Raw genomic sequence first — 20,496 nt, forward strand, 5'->3', positions numbered from 1 at the left:
CATAAGTTATATACAAAAAATACACCATTTCAGTAAGAAATTTTGGTATCTGCAGGGGTCCTGGAACAATCCCTCCTCCCATCCCATCCCCATGTTGAGAGACCACTGTACATAGAAGTCACCTAAAAATTCTACTACCCAGAGATACCCAACAATGAGTTTGTGATCTTCATTACATACGTTTTCCTGTACACATAAACATACACTATAATTTTAAGTGACATGAAATCATATAACACAAACTGATTACTTCCACTACTTCATACTGCCAAGGAAATAATAACTGCAATGTTAACAACTGGGTGTTCCTTCTTGCCTCTAGATTACTTTCATAATCACCCAAAACAATGCTACATTAAAAATTTTAAAAGAAAAATCATTCTACTTGACTTTGAATATATTACATCTATTTATTTATTCAGTATGTACAGGGCCATGAAATAAATAATGACATAAAGTATTTCTTACCTTGCTGGTTTGTGATACTGGCAAAGAAAGTCAAACCTTTCATCTGGCACAGGTACTCTGCTCTCATTAGGATCGATAGTGCAGAATGGGAAGTTTTCTGCTGAAGCCTGACTATTGGTTAATACATTAAAGAAGGTAGATTTCCTAAAATGAAAAAAAAAAAAAAAAAAAAACAATTTCAAAGGTTAACACCAAGAAAAATTTATCTCGTGCTAATTTCAGAGCTCAAGTGAGATATTGGTTAATACATTAAAGAAGGGAGATTTCCTAAAATGGAAAAAAAAAAAAAAGCAATTTCAAAGATTAACACCAAGAAAAATTTATCTTGTGCTAATTTCAGAGCTCAGGTAAGATCTATGAGGACTATAAAACCAACATGGGGCAGGGATTGGAGGAGGAGGAAAAAAATACAATCTTACTAAAAGAAATTAATGAAATTTACAATGATGCAGCTCATGATTTATAATTAGATTATATTCCTATCTCAGTCTATCTGAAACTTGAAAAGAATGTTCCCAAAGAATCTTTGTTATAAAAGATAAAAGAGTCTCATGTCATACCACAAAATCTATTTTTTTCATAATGTACCATACCAGCATCATTTCTTCTATATCTAACATAACCTTTTCTGGCATGAAATGTTGAAAGGTATGTATTTAGTTAGGGCATCACTTCCCAAGCATTCTGAATTGAAAGGGAATCTAATTGTCTCATAGGAACTACAAGGCCTGAGCTCATATTCCCTACTAATTGTTAGGACATTAGGATTGCTGGTAAATCTGGAATTGTGAATTGTAAAAGTCAAAATGTAAATGTTTTTCAAGGTATGGCTTATATCAACATATAAGATATATCAAAAACAATTCCACAAATATGAAATCAAATGGCTACTAGTTTTCTCATTATCTGACTCTTATCAAGTAATATATGTGCTCAGATGATGAGAACTCATATTAATACTAGCCACAGTTTTTAAAGTATATAGTCATACATAATAACTGGGTTCATTATGACAAAATCATACATGCATGGAATTTGATTTGCTCCATTTCAGTTCCCAGTGCCCACACGCTTTCCTTCCTCTCCTCTCTGTTCTTCTCCCTCTACTCTACTGATCTTCCTTCCTTTATTTATTTTTTATTGGTGCTTTATACATATACATAAAGGTAGAATTCACTGTGATTTTGTTGAATTCATTCCACATTCCCTCTCCTTTCTGGTCACTCTTCCCTGCCTTTCTATATCACCACCTTTTACTCCACTGATCTTCCCTATATCTTTATGATATGATCTCCCTCCCCCTCTTTCCCTTAATTTGTTCTAGCTTCCACATATTTAAAAAAAAAAAAAATTGACCCTTGATTTTCCGAGTCTGGCTTGTTTCACTTAGCATTATGTTCTCCAGTTCCATCCATTGACTGCAAATGCTACAATTTCACTCTTCCTTATGGCTGAGTAAAACTCTGCTGTATATATCTACATACCACATTTTCTTAACCCATTTATCTATTGACAGGTATCTGAGTTGGTTCAATAATTTGGCTATTATGAATTGTGCTGTTATACATACTGACATGCCTGTATTGCTATACTATGCTGATTTTAATTCTTTTCAATGACTAACCAGGAGTGGAATAGCTGGGTCATATGGTGGTTCCATTCCTAGTTTTTGTTTGTTTGTTTTTGAGAAATCTCAATACTGCCTTCCAGACTGGCTATACTAATATGCAATTTCACCAAAAATTGATGAGTGTACCTTTTTCCCCATATCCTTGCCAGCATTTTTTTTTTTTTATTCTTGACAATTGCAACGCTGACTGGAGTGAGATAAAATACTAGTATAGTTTTCATTTGCATTTCCCTGGTTGCTAAAGATGTTGAACATTTTTTCATATTGTTTTGCCATTTGTAACACCAGCCAAATTTTTGAAAATATGAATAATGACAGTGCCAAAATTATAGAGTTAAATCCAAAACAAAATGAGATTTTTAAGGGTATGCTGCTTTACTTTATACAACTTTTCAATTCCATCAATAACAGAGACAGTAGAGAATTCACAGTGACTTCTCCTTGCTCTAGATATAGATCACACTATGAATGAGAATCACCGTTATGTAACCTTTTTGTTTTGTTTTGTTTAAACTATAGGAATTGAGGAAGGAATTTAGGATTACTTGGCAATTGTGAGACCGGTACTTGTTAACTGTGGTTAGACATGATTATGTAAAAATGTTTGCATGTGGACTAAATTTGATAAGTATACTCAAAAAGTGTAATTGTTATGTTAGCATGGTGGGATTATAGATGATTACTTTCTTTTCCCAAAAAAAAAAAAAAAAAAAAAAAAATTTAAGGCAAAATATTCAGATAAGAGCTAATTAGCCTATATTCATCTGGAGAAATTTATACTTACTACAGTTAGCTCATTTGAACTTTTAAACCAAACCATGCCCTTTTTTATTTAATTCTGAGAGCCCTATAAAAGAGTTCTGAACAAAAGGCAACAATCAAGGATTATCTAAGTACTAATAGCAAGAAGTATGTTTTAACTACAAAATATTTAACTATACCTTAACTATACCTGCCATATATCACCTTCAAACTAAACCTTTCAGAGTCAAGTAGAAATGTTACGTGGATAAAACAGCCACATAAATCATTGCTGTTTATTTAGAATACCACCAATCAAATCAGTACCTTTTAAATGCCTGTCAGTAAGGATAAATGCAGACATTATCAGGCCTCTTTGCAGATGTACTGGTGTAGGACTCTATATTTTAAATATGTTCAAGTGATACAGATAAGAAATCAGATTTTGAAGACCTTGGGCTAGATTCAGACTCAGCTAACAACCAATAGAATAACACCAACTACTGTAAAATTCATAGTAGCAACCTTAAGAGCCTAGTAACAATACCCAAACTCCAGGAATGATGATTAAGAGGAATCTCACTGATTTCTACAAGGCTGGCTTTGAATTTCAATCCTAATAAGACAGATGTCACAATACTTAATCTACTCTATATATTTATAAAGGTTTAGTCCATCTATTTCCAAAAATACTGTAAAGCTTAATACAATTTAAAATATTAACACAGAGAAGATATACTTTTTTAAAAAAAAGAAATCAAATTTAGACTATGATCTTTGTTATTTTGTTTTTTGGGTTTTTTTTTTTTTTTCTTTCAGTACTGGGGATCATACCTAGAACTTCACACATGCTAGGGAAAATGCTTTATCACTGAATTATCTCCAACCCTCATAAATTTTGAGACAGGGTCTAAGTAGTCCAAGCAGACCTTGAACTTGAGATTCTCTTGCCTCAGCCTCCAAAGTAGTTGTTATTACATGCATATGCCACCACACATACATCTTAAAATATCATGGTTATTAAAAATGATCAGGACTTAGAGAAAAGGACAGTTTCAGGTATGGCAAAAAAACATACATATACAAGACAAGTCTCAAACAACTTTTTCCAGAAGAAATAAGAAAGCTACTGAAGGACATAAAGTCCTATTAAAAGCATTCTACATCTATAGTCTCAGCTACTCAGGAGGCTAAGACAGGTGGATCACTTGAGCCCAGGAGTTCAAAACCAGCTTATATAACAGAAAAATCCTTGCTCAAAAAAAAAAAAAAAAAAAAAAAAAATCTAGAGTCAATTTGAATAGGCCCACCAACCAAAGACAGACCATTATCAGCATCAATAAGAGTAACTAGGGGCTGGGGATATAGCTCAGTGGTAGAACACTTGCCTAGCATGTGTGAGGTCCTGGGTTCAATCCCAGTACTGCAACCAAAAAAAAAAAAAAAAAAAGAGTAACAACTACAATGGACTGTAACAAATCAAATAATTTTAAATCTATGAGTTGTCAATAATCTTCAACAAACCAAAAATAAAAAACTATTACTGTCTACCCTTTAAGGATATTAAATGATCACCTTTGAAGACCTGTTGAAATATTTATTGTGCCTTTTCTATATGAAGTGAACTTTCAAAGTAACCAAAGAATTGATGAAGATTTTTTACAGGCATATTCCAGCCAATAAATCATGGGGGAAAAATTAGAATTCTACCATTTTGCAACCCCTAAAAAAAGGAATAGATCTGGATAATAATCACAAATAACATTTAACATTGCAAAATGAGGAGGAAAAATAGTAGTAACTCCTAATAGAAATTAATGTCATCTTTCACCTTAATCTGATGAAGCCTGTAGATGTTACTACCATTTTAGAGGACAGAAGAACATATTAAAGGATACAACCAACAAAATCTAAACTATAGAAAAATCTATTAGATGATCAACCAAATTTCTTCAACAAACCAACTGTGATTAGAGAAGGGGGCTAAAGCTTTTGCTTCTAGGTGAAATACAAAAGCTAACAGTTAATCAGAAATTCCCTCCTAGAACTAAAAAAGTCACATAAAATGCAGAATTCAGAAATTATCTGTTTGAAGAAGCTAAGATTCTGAATATGGGAGGAAGGGATAATAAAAAAACTTGAAGTGATTTGACCTCTATAGCCACTTTTACCCTAAGGACATTTGCTACTGTGGACAAAAGCAAGAGACAAAAATCTAGGCTTTATACCAAAGGAAAGCTGATGCTACAGGAGAAAAACCAGCAAAATGTAAGGATTAAAATTAAGTGCTGCTGCATTTCCGTATAGACTAGTTATAAAACTGTATATTGCTATTACCATAGTCAAATGCAATCCTAAACAGGCTAAAGGGATTTTTTAAAATTTATGGCTATTTGTAAATATAATATTTTTTATCTACTTAGATAAAAATAAGTATGTTTTATAATAAAGAAAAAAGTTTATCCTTTAAAACATACACAATAAAATACAGCAAAATAAAGTTCCATTACCTTTTCTCTGGGGGCGAGTACCAGGGATAGAACTCAGGAGCACTCAAACACTGAGCCATTTCCCCAGGCTTTTTTTTTTTTTTTTGGAGACAGGGTCTCACTAAGTTGCTTAGCATATTATTTATTTGCTGAGGCTGGCTGTGAACGCATGATCCTCCTGCCTAAGTCTCCTAAACCGCTGAGATTACTGGCATGCGCTACCATGCCTGGCAAGTCCCATTACTTCCTAGGCAGAAAAAATCCTGACATATATTTAAACTAAACTTGGAAAACAAATCTCCATTTTCAAAAGTTGTCTCATTTGAGATGTTTTAAAATTCAAAATGCCCATGTAATCTGTACCTTCCAATAGATTGTAAGTATACAAAAGTTAAAAAAAGGAAGAGGGAAAAAGGAAAAACTTGCAAGAATTATTATTATAGACTTCAGTAACAACTTCAGACATTTTGATCTATTCAAATCTATTAAAGAAAACCTTTTTTTTTTTTTTTTGGGGGGAGTACTGGGGATACTTTACTACTGAGTTATATTCCCAGTTCTTTATACTTTATACTAATAGAAATTAATGTCATCTTTCACCTTAATCTGATGAAGCCTGTAGATGTTACTACCATTTTAGAGGACAGAAGAACAAATGATTTCTCACGAAATCATTTAGATCCTCACTAAATTGCTGAGGCTGGCCTCCAATTTATGATCCTTCTACCTCCCAAAGTGCTGAGATTACAGATATGTACCAGAGCATCCAGCTGAAGAAAAGCCTTGTAAAAGCAAAGAACTTGAGTTTGGGCCAAAGCCTAAAGTGTTAAGGCCCATAGGTTCTTTATGAAATGAGAATCTTACACACACACACACACACACCACATTTAGATCTCTTGAAGTTATTACTAAGGTTTAAAAGTAGAAAAAAGGGTATATAAAACTATAGAAATCCTCTCACGCAAGAATGGAGATATACAAATTATTTCAGTAATGATAAAAAACAGTGGCTGTACTTTGCTTCACCTATTCAAGATTTAATCTCTTATTCTGGAAATTATATATTTTAGTATATTAAATAAATCTGACTTACGCAACCTTATCTCTTGAAGAGATATTTATACACCCATGCATACATGTTCCTTGCAGCCTTATTCACAGTAGCCAAAAAGTAGAAGCAAATATCCATTAAAAGATGAATGAATGGATGGAACGATGCCACCAACCCTGTTTCAAAGCATCTCTGAGCCTGCCAGGCAGAAAATATAAGCAAAGTTCACCCTCCTGAGCTGAAAAAAAATATGGATAAGAAGTTATCATTGAAATTAAATGGGCAGACATGTCCAAGGAATACTTCAGAAAATTGACCCCTTTATGAGTCTTGTGATAAATGAATGTATGGAGATGACAACTAGTGGGCAACAGAATATTGGAATGGAAATATACGAGGAAATAGTATCATGTTAGAAGCTTTGGAACAAGTATAAATAATGGCTGTTCAGTAGAGAAATCCATGTCCCCTCTTCAAAGGGCCTGTTTTTCTACGGTAAAAAAATTGGGTCATGCACATTTTCATATTAAACTTTAAGTTAAATAAACTTTTTAATAGTAAAAAAAAAAAATGGATAAAGAAACTGATATACATACAATGGAACATTATTTGGGCCCCAAAAAGAAAGGAAATCCTGTCACATCCTACAGCATAGATAAACTTTGAGGACATTTTGCTAAGTAAAATAAGCTATCCAAAAAATGACAAGAATTGTATGGTATCACTTACATGAGATATATAGCAGTCAAAATCACGAAACAGAAAGTAGAATAGTGGTGCCAGAGGTTAGAAGGATAGAGAACGGAGAGTTGTCTAATGGGTATTGAGTTTTAGATATACAAGATGGTGTATATATGCTACATTTTTTTTTTATCCATTCATCTACTGAAGGGCATCTAAGTTGGCTCCACAGTTTAGCTATTGTGAATGTGCTGCTATAAATATTGATGTGGCTTTGTCTTTGTAATATGCTGATTTTAAGTCCTTTGGGTATAGACCGAGGAGAGGGACAGCTGGGTCAAATGGTGGTTCCATTCCAAGATTTCCAAGGAAGTCCATACTGCTTTCCATATTGGCTGCACCAATTTGCATTCTCACCAGCAATGTATGGGTGTACCTTTTTCCCCACATCCTCGCCAACACTTACTATTCTTTGTCTCCATAATAGCTGCCATTCTGAGTGGAGTGAGATGATATCTTAGAATAGTTTTGATTTGCATTTCTCTAATTGCTAGAAATGATGAACATTTTTCATATATTTGTTGACTGACTGTATATCCTCTTCTGAAAAGTGTCTGTTCAGGTCCCTGACTCATTTATTGATTGGGTTATTTGTTTTTTGGGTTTTGTTTTGTTTTGTTTTTTGGTGCTTAGCTTTTTGAGTTCTTTATATACCCTAGAGATTAGTATTCTATCTAACGTGTGAGGGGTAAAAATTTGCTCCCAGGATGTAGACTCTCTGTTCACCTCACAGATTGTTTCTCTTGCTGAGAAGAAACTTTTTAGTTTGAATCCATCCCATTTATTGATTCTCAGCATATATACACAATGGAATTTTACTCAGCAATAAAAAAGAATAAAATCAAGCACTTGCAGGTAAATGGGTGGCATTGGAGAAGATAATGCTAAGTGAAGTTAGCCAATCCCAGAAAAACAAATGCCGAATGTTTTCTCTGATTCATAGTGGGGTAGGGAGGGGGAGCATAGAAGGAACAGACAAACTCTAGAGAGGGCAGAGGGGTGGGAGGAAAAGGGAAGCAGCAGGGGGTTAGCGAGGATGGTGGAAAGTGATAGCTATCATTATCCAAAGTACATGTATGAAGACACAAATTGGTGTCAACATACTTTATATACAACCAGAGATATGAAAAATTGTACTGTATATGTGTAACAAGAATTGTAATGCATTCCACTGTCATTTATTATAAATCAATTAAAAAAAAAAGGATATGTGGGCTAAGATTGTGGCTCAGCGGTAGAGTGCTCGCCTAGTGCAGAGGGGACCCAGGTTTGTTCCTCAGCACCGCATAAAAATAAAGGCATTGTGTTGTGTCCATCTACATCTAAAAAATAAATATTAAAAAAAATGCAAGATGGAAAAGTTCTAGAGATCTACACAACAAAGAAGAATGGCTACCAGGTAAGTTCAATTCTCAGCACCACATAAAAATAAAAAAATAATAATAATAAAAATAAAGGTATTCTGTCCATCTAAACTACAAAAAAAAAATTTTTTATTGTTTTTAAAGAATGATTACAGGGTAATTTTATGTATTTCTTACCATAATTTCTAACCCAAAAAATCCAGTTTGTCTCATGAAAAACCATGAAACAAACTCAAACTGAGAGATATTACACAAAATACCTGACCAGTACTCTTCAAAAGTAAATGAAAAATTTCATATCCCTTAAAAGGTCATAAACATAAGAAACACTGGAAGGGACTTAGACATGTAGAGGGCTAGGGCTGTAGCTCAGTGGCAGAGCGCTTGCCTTGCATGTGTGAGGCACTGGGTTCAATCCTCAGCACCACATAAAAATAAACAAATAAAAGAGATATGTGGATTTGCAGTGCACATGACACAAGCCTGAAATCCCAGCAGCTTCAGAAGGCTAAGGCACGAGTTCAAACCCAGCCTCAACAAAAGTGAGGTGCTAAGCAACTCAGCGAAACCCTGTCTCTAAAATACAAAAGTGACCCTGAGTTCAATCCCAGTACCCTCAATCCAAAACAAAAGACATGTGGACTAAATAAAACTAGTAATCTATACTGGAAAATGAAAAAAAAAAAAAATAGTGAAATCCAAATGAAGTTTACTTACTAGTTGCTAGCACAAAAATAAATAAATTAATGAGCTACAAATTTATGTGAAATTATGTGGTAAATATACCAAAACACTAGAATTCTGAAAAAGAAACTTAATGAAAATTAAAAGACTTAAGCCACTTAATCTATAAAATATTTCTAAGGCATACAATTACTAATGAGTAACAGGAAAGAATGAATAGGAGAACAGATCTCTTACACCAAAGATCATTCAGAAAAAATTAAAAGGAGAAAGCAAATAATTCTCAAATCACAAAAAAAAATCACATGAAAGAGCAGACGGACACTTTGGACTGCTGACAAATATACAATAGATTTAAGTTAATTATAAAGAATTAGGGAGTTTTGCTTCCCCTTTTCCTATGAGAACTGCCCTCCTGCTACAACAGCTAGAAAACCAGACAATATATATGAAACTACAGTTTCTAGACAGAGGAAATATAGCACAAAACTACATTCCCTGAGAAAAGACTAACAAATGAATTAAGCAAAATTGGGGAAACCAACAGAATCTCACAGTCATGCCAAGTTAAAGAGACTAGGAGAAGAGGAACCTAAAGTAGTAGAATTTACAATAGTAGAATTTTCTGAAAAGGCAGAAGTTGCACAGAGAGATTTTTGAAGAGGGTCCTCTCAAAATTATGACTGATGGGGCTGGGGTTGTGGCTCAAGTTGTAGTGCACTCATCTAGCATGCCCCACGTGAGGCACTGGGTTCGATCCTCAGCATCACATAAAAATAAAATAAAGGTAATGTGTCCACCTAAAACTAAAACAAATAAATAAATGTTTTAAAAAATTATGACTGATTATCAATTTGTACATAATTAAGTTCCATCTCCACCAAAGCCAGGGAAAGAGCACCCAAAAGCAGTATGTTGAACAACTCTCAGTAGTTTACTTTCCTACTAGCCAGAGTAGAGAGATCTCCTAACATAAAGGAATTTAGATGGAGTCCTTAAGAGGCTAAAATCTTAGTACCAAGGCTATAGTAATGCTAGGACCAAATATATATATATATATATATATATATATATATATATATATATATATATTGAACTCATCATAAGAAAACATACTAAGAAGACTCAGAACAATCAAAATTATACACAAATAACTAAATGCCAGGCCAACAATCTTCAAAGGAGTATAACAAAATTTAGCACAAAATTTACAGTGTCTAGAATCTAATAAAAATGACAAAGCATGCAGAAAAATAGGTACCAAAATCAGGATGAAAGTCAACAAATACAAATAAACCCAGTAATGCAAAAGGTTGGAATTATAAGACAAATGTTATAAATCTATAATTTTTCTGAAGGATATAAAGTGAAATATGAAGACAACAACAAAATGAAAGACACGAAAGGGAATATTATATGAAAAATATAATATCTGAAATAAAATTGAAATGAAAAACGCACTGAATATAAATAATAGCAGATTGGCGACTGCAGAAGAAAAGCTCCTGAAGACAGGGCAATAGAAATTGTCAAAATGAAGCATCCAGGGGCTGGGGATATAGTTCAGTTGGTAGAGTGCTTGCCTCAAATGCACAAGGCCCTGGGTTCAATCCCCAGCACCTCAAAAAAAAAAAAGAAGTATACAAACAGAAACGAAATAATCAGAGCTTCAGTGGGATACTATTAGGGAACTAATATACATGTAATAAGAGTCTCAGGAACAGAGCAAAGTGGTATAGATTAAAAAGAAGTATTTGAAGAAATACTAGCCCAATATTTTACAAATTTAATGAAAACCATAAACCTAAAATCTCAACAAACTCCAAGGAAAACAAGCATAAGGAAAAAAACACCAATGCTCATGGAAATCAAATTGTTGAAAACCAGTATTACAGAGAAAATTTTAAAGAAAACCTGAGGGAACAAGAAACATATAGACGAACCAAGATTATAACAGAGTTCTCCTTAAAAAACTAAGAAAATGGAAGATAACTTCAAAGTGTTAAAAGAAAAATTTAACCTAGAATTCTACAGTGAAAATATCTTTCAAAAAATGAAGACATAATAAACATGTGAAATGATGCTCAATATAATTAGCCATTAAAGAAACCGCAATGAGAAACCACTTAACACCTTGGCTATAATCAAAAAGACAATAACAAGTTTGGGTGAGGATGTGAAGAAATTGGAACCCAAATATACTTCTATTGGGAATATAAAATGGTATATAGTTACTTTGGAAAACAGTTTGGTAGTTCCTCAAATAGTTAAACATAGAGCCACAAAATGATCTAGAAATACCACTTTTATAAGTATATACCTATAAGAAATAAAAACATATGTCTACACAAATATTTGTGTCTTCTAAGGCAGGAGCAGAGAAAGTACAAAGTGCAAGCCTGAAACACACTGCGATGCCAGGAAGTTGAAAATACACAAAAAATAAAGAATATGTCAAAAAGAATATGAGAGAACATGAAAGGTTCTAAAGGTCAAATCTAAGCAATGTGCACAAATAAATAACAAATAAATAAATAGTAAGAGGTTATTACCAACATAATAATAATAAATAAGAATCTATACTGGTAAATTATAATCAAATACATGAATAAGTAAGGGAAGGCTTCTTTACAATAGAATTCTATACAATAGAATTTCCATTGCTCCTTCTATAAAATTGTTCCTTCTATAAATATAGAACAATGGAAATGTAAAAATCACCATTTTTTTACTTATTTATTTATTTTTTATTTATATATGACAGTGGAATGCATCACAATTCTTATTACACATAGAGCACAAAAATCACCATATGGTAAACAATACAATTATAACTGTTTCAAGGAAAAGTTTTAATACATAACAAAATTAGGGGGCAAAAATATGAGAAATAAGATGTACACATATCAAAGAATTACCCACAAGATGTTTATTAATTGCAATGGGAAAAATAAGAACTCTAATTTAATGAAAAAAAAATCCATCAGACACCTCCTTAGACAAGTGATCAAAGTTACCATTAACAGTAACTAGACAAATCAGTGCTTGATATTACACTTCTCTCTCTCTCTCTCTCTCTCTCTCTGAGGGTACTGAGGTTTTAACCCAGGAGCACTTAACCACTGAGCCATATCCCCAGCCCTTTTTATTTTGAAACAGGGTCCCACTAGTTGTTTAGGGCCTTGCTAAATTGCTGAGGCTACCCTCAAACTTGCAATCCTCCTGCCTCCACCTCCTGAGTCCCTGGGATTACATGCGTATGCTAACACACCTGGCCCTGGTACACTTCTATGCCCAAAAATATAGATCTTAAACTGAATCATGAGGGAATATCAGACAAACCCAATAACTACACAATAACTGGCCAATATTCTTCAAAACTCTCAAAAATATGAAAGTCAAAGACTGAGAAACTGTTCTAAATTAAAGGAAACTAAGAAGGCAAAAACAATTCAATGCAACATATAATCCTGAGTTGGCTCCTGAACCACTCCCCCCAAAAAAGAACAAACAATAAATCAATATTTATTTCCTGATTTTGACCACTGTATCATAGTTATAAAAAATATCAGTTAACATTAAGGGACTTAATTTAAGTGTGAATTTTTTCTTTTTTTCTATCAGGAATTGAACCCAGATGTATTTACCCACTGAGCTACATCCCCACTTTTTAAAAAATTTTATTTAGAAACAGAGCCTCACTAAGTTGCTGAAGCTAGCTTTGAACTTTCAATCCTCCTGACTAGGCCTCCCCAGCCACAGGGATTACAGGTATGTTTAAGTATGAATTTTTTTAAACATGAATTTATTTAATTTTTTATTCCTGTAGCTATTTAATGGCTTTTGATTCAACTTTTTTAAACATAGTTGTCAGTAGACCTTTATTTATATGTTGGTTCTGAGACTCAAAACCAGTGCCTCACACATGCTAGGCAAGTACTCTAACACTGGGCCACAACCCGAGCCCTTGATTCAATTTTTAAGTTAATTTTTACTGGTACATTATAGCCATACCTAACAGTGGGATTCATTTTGATATATCTGTACATGCACATAACAATGTGATCAATTTCATTTTCTATAACCTTCCCTTTTCCTGCTCTCCATCCTCCCCTAGTCTTCTTCCACTACTCTAAAGGTCTCCCCTCTATTTTCATAAAGATTCCCCCAGATACACTTTCCCTCCACTTTTTTCTGTCTAGCTTCCATATGTGAGAAAACATACAGACCTTGACTTCGCTATGTCACTTAACATGATGATCTCAAATTCCACCCATTTTCCTGAAAATTACATAATTCTCCTCTTCTTTATGGCTGAAAAAAAAAAAACTCCATGGTGTATATTTATCACACTGTCTATCTACTTATCTGCTGATTAGACACTTATACTGGTTCCACAACTTGACTACATAGTGTGAATTGTGCTGCTATAAACATGGGTATGCATGTATCACTATAGTATGCTGACTTCAATTCTTTTGCATAAATACAGAAGAAAGGTATGTGGGGTCATACAATGTTCCATTCCTCATCTTTTGAGGAACTTGCACACCAATTTCCATAGTGGTATACTAATTCACAATCCCACAAAGAGTGTATAAGTGTTCCTCTCCCTCCACATCCTCACCAGCATTTATTATTATTTGTAGTTTTAATAACTGCCATTCTGACTGGTGTGAGATGAAATCTTGGATTTTTACAGATGCTGAACATTTTTTTTTACATATTTATTGGCCATTTATATTTCTTCTTTTGAGAAATGACTATTTAACTGATTTGTCCATTTATTGAATTATTTGGTTTTTTTGGTGGGAGGTTTTTTGAGTTCTTTATATACTCTGGATATTAATCCTCTACCAGAAAAGTAGATTTTCCCCCCCTTCTGTAGGTTCTCTTGTCATGTTCTTCTATGTTTTGTTGTTATGCAAAAGCTTTTTAATGTGATGTCATCCCATTTATTTGTTGGTATTATTTCCCAAACTTAAGAAGTCCTATTAAGAAATTTTTTGCCTGGACTTATGGTTGGAGTGTTGATCCTGTTTTCTTCTAGTAATTGCAAAGCTTCTGGTCTAATGCCTACGTCTTTGATTTATTTTGAGTTGATTTTTTTTGTGTGCAGGGTGAGAGACAGGAACTAGTTTTGTTCTTCTACATATGGACATTCAGTTTTCCCTGCACCATTTGTTAAAAGGTTATTTCTCCAACATACATTTTTGGTGCCTTTGTCAAGGATCTGTCTGATTTTGTCTTTGTGTCTTCTATTCCATTTCATTGGTCTCTGTGTGTATTTTTATGCCAGCACCATGCATTTCTATCACAACAGCTCTGGAATAAGTTAAAATTTGGTATTGTGATGCCTCCAACATTACTTTTTGTACTTAGAATTGCTTTGGCTATTCTGGGTCTTTTATTCTTCTGTATGAATTTTAGGGCTGTTTTTTTCTAGTTCTGTGAATAATGTCATTGGTATTTTGATGCAGACTGCACTGAATCCATGTATCACTTTTGGTAATATAGCCATTTTAACAATACTAATGTAACACTCTCACAAGCATCAACTAAACAAGATCATTACTCCCTTTGGGCAATTCCTGGGTGTTTGAATAGAGTATCCTAGCTGTCCCCAATATCCATTCTCCCCTTTTTTTTCGGGCAATAAAATTTTTAACTGAACAGACACCTGTCAAAGACTACATTTACTTACAACTAAATTCTTGTGTCTAAATTCTGGACAAAAGGATATTAGCAGAAGTATGCTGTGGCAATTTACAGGGGGGAAAAAAGAGACTGTTGGCCAAATAATTTCAAAACCTTGGGGCCATAAGGATAAGGCCACATCCTAGGGATTGCTGAGCTATGAGCTGAAAGAAGCTTGGGTTCCTGAAGACTTCATAAAGCAGATCTACTACATCCATCTATGACAGCAAAACACACAAACAGAAACTTCTGTCTATGCCAAGGTTATATGGGGTTTTCTGACACTCTAAACTGAATGTAATATTATCTAATACAGTGGTAGCAAAAAGAGCCATCCCTGACAGAAGTCTAAAATGTCAAAAAGTAGTTTCCTCCAAGAGCTTCTAAGTCTCACACCCACAAACATACATTGGTTTAAGAGAAAATAATCTGCAAAGCATAGCTTCGATAAGAAAAACAGGGCAGAACTAGAGACTAAATCTCCACAGCTCTACTTTGGTATTCTTTTGTAATTCATTAAAAAGTGAACATTGAAATATGTCTCCTAGGGCTGGGGCTGTAGCTCATTGGTAAAGTGCCCGCCTCACATGTGTGAGGCACTAGGTTTAATCCTCAGCACCACATAAAAATAAATAAATAAATATGTTGTGCCCAACTACAACTAAAAAAATATTTTAAAAAAAGAAAGAAATATGTCTCCTAGCTGGACAAGGTGACACATGCCTGTAATCCCAGCAATTTGGGAGGCTTAAGCAGGAGGCTCTCAAGTTTGAGGCCAGCCTCAGTAACTTATCAAGACTCTCAGCAACATAGTGACACCCTGTCTCAAAATTTAAAAATAAAAAAAAGGACTAGGGATGCAGCTCAGTATAAAGCACCAATGGGTTTAATCCCCATTACCAAAACAACAACAACAAAAAAGTCTCCTTATCATTAATTCATTAATATCTCTCTCTCTCTCTTACACACGAGTGTAAGCCATCAAAGGGGGAAAAACTACCCCATTCACAAATAATTACTGAAAGTCTGCTATGCTACTGACACCCTTCTAAGCACAAGAAATATACCAATAAACAGCAACAACACAATCCCTGCCTTAGTGGAATTTAAATTCAAATGGGGAGGGGGTTGTCAAACCACTTATTAAATTAGACAGTACATATAAAGCACTCAGAACAGAAATTGGCCTATACTAAGAGTTCATTAAATATCTAATATGACCTTTAAGTTTCTATGTAATTAGTCTTACACATATTAAAAAGCAAGCCTTCTTACCCACCAAGATCTTTAAATATCAAGAGATTATTTAGATGTTTTCTATATTGAATTGTCCTTATTTTTGATAAGCAGATCATCTTTTAGAGAACTACCCTTCTCCAATAACCTACTTCTTGTGAACCTATCCAGAGATAGACATGTCCAATCAGATTTCCTTGCCCAGGAATTTGAATCACAGGAGAAGTAGCAGGAGATGAGAAGCACAAAGAAGTTCAGGAATCCAAATAGCTGAGGTCCACATGGACCCATCTCTGACTGTACCACCATGGTTCCTGTCCCTCCTAAACCTGGCTATTCAGCTTCTCCTTCTAGTCTATTCCTTCAGTAAGTCTCTTTTTCTTGCTTAAAATAACCAGGATTTGTGTTTATTACAAAGAACCCTATCTGATACAGTTGTATAAAGAAAAATCGTTCTACAAAAAGTTTTACAACCAAACACAACTGCCAAAAACTCATTCAACTGTACCTTTAAAATAAGTGAATTTGCATGCATGGGCCCTGGTTTCAATCTTCAACACCCCACCTTCCCCCCAAAATAAAAAGAGTAAAGTTTACTGTTTCTAAAATATACATCAATAAAACTAGAGAGGAAGGAATATTTAATTTAAAAACATAAACAGCACATTTATGCTAAACAATAAAATATTTTAGGTTATTTTCACAAACATTGATTTTATTATAATCCACATTTTAAAAGTTTACATACAAAACACTAAAGATGGCCAATTTTAAAGCAGACCCACTTAAGCCAGGCATGACTGTAATCCCATCTATTTGGGAGGCTGAGGCCAGAGAATTACAAATTTCAGACCAGCCTTGGATACTCGGCAAGACCCTGTGTTAAAATAAAATTAAAAGGGCTGAGGATGTAGCACAGTTTAGCCTACATGTGTGAGGCCCTGAGTTCAAACACCAGCACCCCCAAAAATAAAAATATATAAGTAAATAAAGTAGTCCCATTTAAAGTCAAGTTGCATTGACTACAGTGATTCTAAAATAAGAGAAATATATCAATATCTAAAAACTATGTCTTCCTTACTAGTGCAATAAAGCTCACAACAAACATAATGATCATATCCTGCTTTCACATTTATTGATAACACCCTACATACTTTGCTTAATTATTTGTTTTGCTTGTATTTCCACTCTATTTAGCCTTACTTTGCAAGCAGACTATATCACAGCAGGAAATCCCTTCAAAATGCAAACCTCTCCAGCTCTAGGAAAGACTGAAATTAGGACGACACACTTGTTTGCATTTTACATTTCAAGAATTTAAGAACTACCCAACTTAAATACCACGCTTCATTCAATGAGCAATCTCTATGACAGGGCCTCCAAGGAACACATGAAGAACATAATTGTTCCACTTGCCATCAAGGCTCAAAGCACATTCTGAAATGCCTTCATTCACCATCATAAATCCATACTGAGTCTATTATCCATTAGTACACTTTAATCACTTTGGAGACCGTTTATATTTTAAGTTTATATTTAGTAAAAGGTATATTACAGAAGTACTAAAAATGAAAAAAAAAAAAAGCAGAATTGAACATTTAAGTTACAGGTATACAGATTTGTATGAGAACCCCACATATTTCCTATCACTGTCTATTTGCAAATACATTATTCACTTTAATTTTTAAAACATTATAAAACTCAACCTTTTCCTCTCACACCTTTCAGATTTAGGCACTTTATTACAGAACTCTTTTACCTAGCAACTTCTACTATTTTAGACAAAGCTGTCACCTCCTCCAGTAAAAATCCACCCATCTGACCCCTGATCTCCAAAGAAACTCATCAAATTTATAACGGGGCTTATAAGACTTTTTCCTAAAGTATCCTACTGTGTGGTCTGTTGTAGCTAGCCTGGTAGATACCCCACATGTAGCCAATCAACATTGAAATCCATTTTAAACTACTCTAATTCCAATTAAATATAATATCCTTTCCCCCAACAGTGTTTCAGGCAAATATAGCTGCCTGTTTCACTGATATTTTAGCTATTATTGTTTGTTCCTCTGAGTTTAGCAAAACAATATAAGTAACTCAAGAGTCAATACAGTATCTGTGCAGAAAACCAAAATAAAATACATCTAACTAAAGCCTAGTTTTGCAACATTAATATTATTGCCCATTTTCTTCAAATTCAATTTTAATTACCTCATGAATTTTCATTTCTCAAAAGAACCCAAAATATTTACAAAATGGAAATAAGAAAAGCCCTAATATTCACCTACCCAACATTTGGCAATCCAACAATACCAATTTTCAGTGAGGTTCCAAATCTTCCAATGATTGGAGGTGGTTTAATTCCATCACCTCCCTTTTTGGGGGGCATCTGAAATATCAAAATAAATATGTACAAAACGTTTTACTACCTTATGGACAAAAACACTTTTCATCATATAAAATTATATTACTGGATAAAAAAGAGCAAAACATTTAAACACAGAGCTAAATCGACTTAATATTTTAACTTAAAAAAAAAAAAAGTTCTTTAAATAGATCTGATTCTGATGGTTGTCACAGAAGTCACTCTTGAGAAGTTCTGGAAAGATTGATCTTAAAACTTTGTGGCACCAGGAACCAAAGATAAAATTTAGTTCCAACCTTCCACCCAGACTACTCACACTTTTCTCAACCTGACATGATTATATGACTGAAAATACTTGGAAACAAGTGATGGTACACACCTATAATCCCACCTATATGGAGGGCTGAAGCAGAGGGATGGCAAGTTTCAGGCCAGCAACTTAGCAAGACACAGTCTCAAAATAAAACCTTAAAAAAAGAGCTAAGGAAGTAATTCAGTGGTAGAGCACTTGTCTAGCTTGCACGGGCCTTGAATTCAATCCCTAGTACCACAAAAAGAACAAATCCATTCTAGAACCACTAGCAACCAAGTCATCTCTCACCAAACCATTTTCTATTATCTGGAATATGTTCCTCCCCACGTCCCCACAACTCCAATTTTCACACAGATGAACACATACTGTATTAGGGTCCTTCCAACCAAGCCCCGACCTTTGGTACAACACATCAACCCCTATAAGCAAACTTCAAAATCTATACTCTGGTTACTTCTAATCCTAAATTGATCCACTCAAACCCATTCACCATCTCCCGTGCTGGGAAATATACCCAGGGCCTCGCACACACTAGGCAACCACTCTACCACTGAGCTACGCCCACCCTAACTCGAATTCACTCAACCTTTTTATTTACAAGTCAAAACTTCCGCTGTCCCTTGAGATCCCTGGCTCAAAGTTCCACTGTGCAGAATTAATTCCACTTTACTTCTGCCGACTGAACTCACGAGGACGACTAATGTCTTAGAGGCTGGGACATAAATCTGCCCCTATCTTCTGGATGAGTACTCCAAGGACTACTCAGGGACCGTGCTCCTGAAGTGATATTCCAACCTCTGATCCCAGACTCTGAGAGCCAAGAATCTCCCTTCTCAGGGTCTTGACACCTGTTCTAGGCCAACCTTCAGGCCTCCAAAGAACAGCTGCATGCAAAGAGCCTGTCCAGTCCTCTGGCCTACAGATGAGTGGTCCGCCACCTCCCAAAGTTGGCCCCCGCCCAACAACATCTTTTCTCTCTGGACTGGGCCACTGCCGGTCCGAGTCCTGGAAGAAGGCTTTCGCCAGGGCGTGCGGGGAAAAGGAGTGGGCCATTCTCCCGACGCGCGGCCTAGTCCGAGAGTGCCTCATTCATCCACACACCCCACGCCGCCAGCTGCCCTCGCCCCATCCCAGCCGCCTGGCCGGGGCCTGGCGCCAGCCTCAAGAAACTGGGCCTGGACGCCCAAGATCGGGCGGAGCGCACGGCCGCGGGGTCCCTGAGGGCCTCACCGTGCTCGGGGAGGACGGTGACACCGGGTCCCAGGCAGCGGGAGACTGGTCCTGCCGGCAGCTGGAGGCGGGGAGGAAGGCGGAGAGAGCGCAGGCCCGGCCCCTCCGCCGAGCGGCACGCACGACTGCGGCGGCGGCGGCGGAACTGGCGGGCCCCGCGCCGGGCGGCACCTGCGCGCAGGCCCTGAGCCCCGCCCGCCGCGGGCCCCGCCCATTGGCCCGCCGGGACGTGGGAGGCGGGAACAAGGTGGGAGGAGCGGTCTGACGCTGAGAGAGTGGGAGGCGTCCGGACGCACGCGGAGACCTGGTCTTCCGCTCTCTCAGCACGTGGGCTCCGGGCCCACAGGCCGACTCCAGTGGGCCAGCTCGCCCGCTTGGAGCCCGGCACTTGGCCCGCTGGTTCCTGAGAGCACCCTCAGCTCTGACAGTACACCCCGAGATCAGGGTCGCCCGAGGTCGAGCGAGCCACGGCGCCAGGCTTCGCATCGCT

At 35.9% G+C, this 20,496-nt stretch overlaps 1 protein-coding gene across 2 annotated transcripts in view; it reads right to left on the reverse strand.

Annotated features, from left to right (window-relative positions):
- Ola1 (Obg like ATPase 1) overlaps positions 1-20,156 on the reverse strand; it is a 147,112-nt gene extending 126,956 nt beyond the window's left edge. Inside the window, exons 1-3 of one of the 2 annotated variants that reach the window (XM_046447564.2) lie at positions 20,007-20,156; positions 18,387-18,487; positions 469-612 (exon numbers count right to left, since the gene is read on the reverse strand). In XM_046447564.2, the coding sequence (XP_046303520.1) occupies positions 469-612; positions 18,387-18,487 (245 nt within the window). In that variant the 5' untranslated portion in view covers positions 20,007-20,156. The remainder of the gene's footprint in view (positions 1-468; positions 613-18,386; positions 18,488-20,006) is intronic. The other variant, XM_046447565.2, reaches the window with a different exon arrangement.
- Positions 20,157-20,496: the final 340 nt, after the last annotated feature.

The sequence above is a fragment of the Marmota monax genome, unplaced genomic scaffold (assembly GCF_021218885.2).
Source record: "Marmota monax isolate L192 unplaced genomic scaffold, Marmota_monax_Labrador192_F-V1.1 WCK01_AAM20220418_F8-fsc00007, whole genome shotgun sequence".
In the NCBI taxonomy this organism is placed as follows: Eukaryota; Metazoa; Chordata; class Mammalia; order Rodentia; family Sciuridae; genus Marmota; species Marmota monax.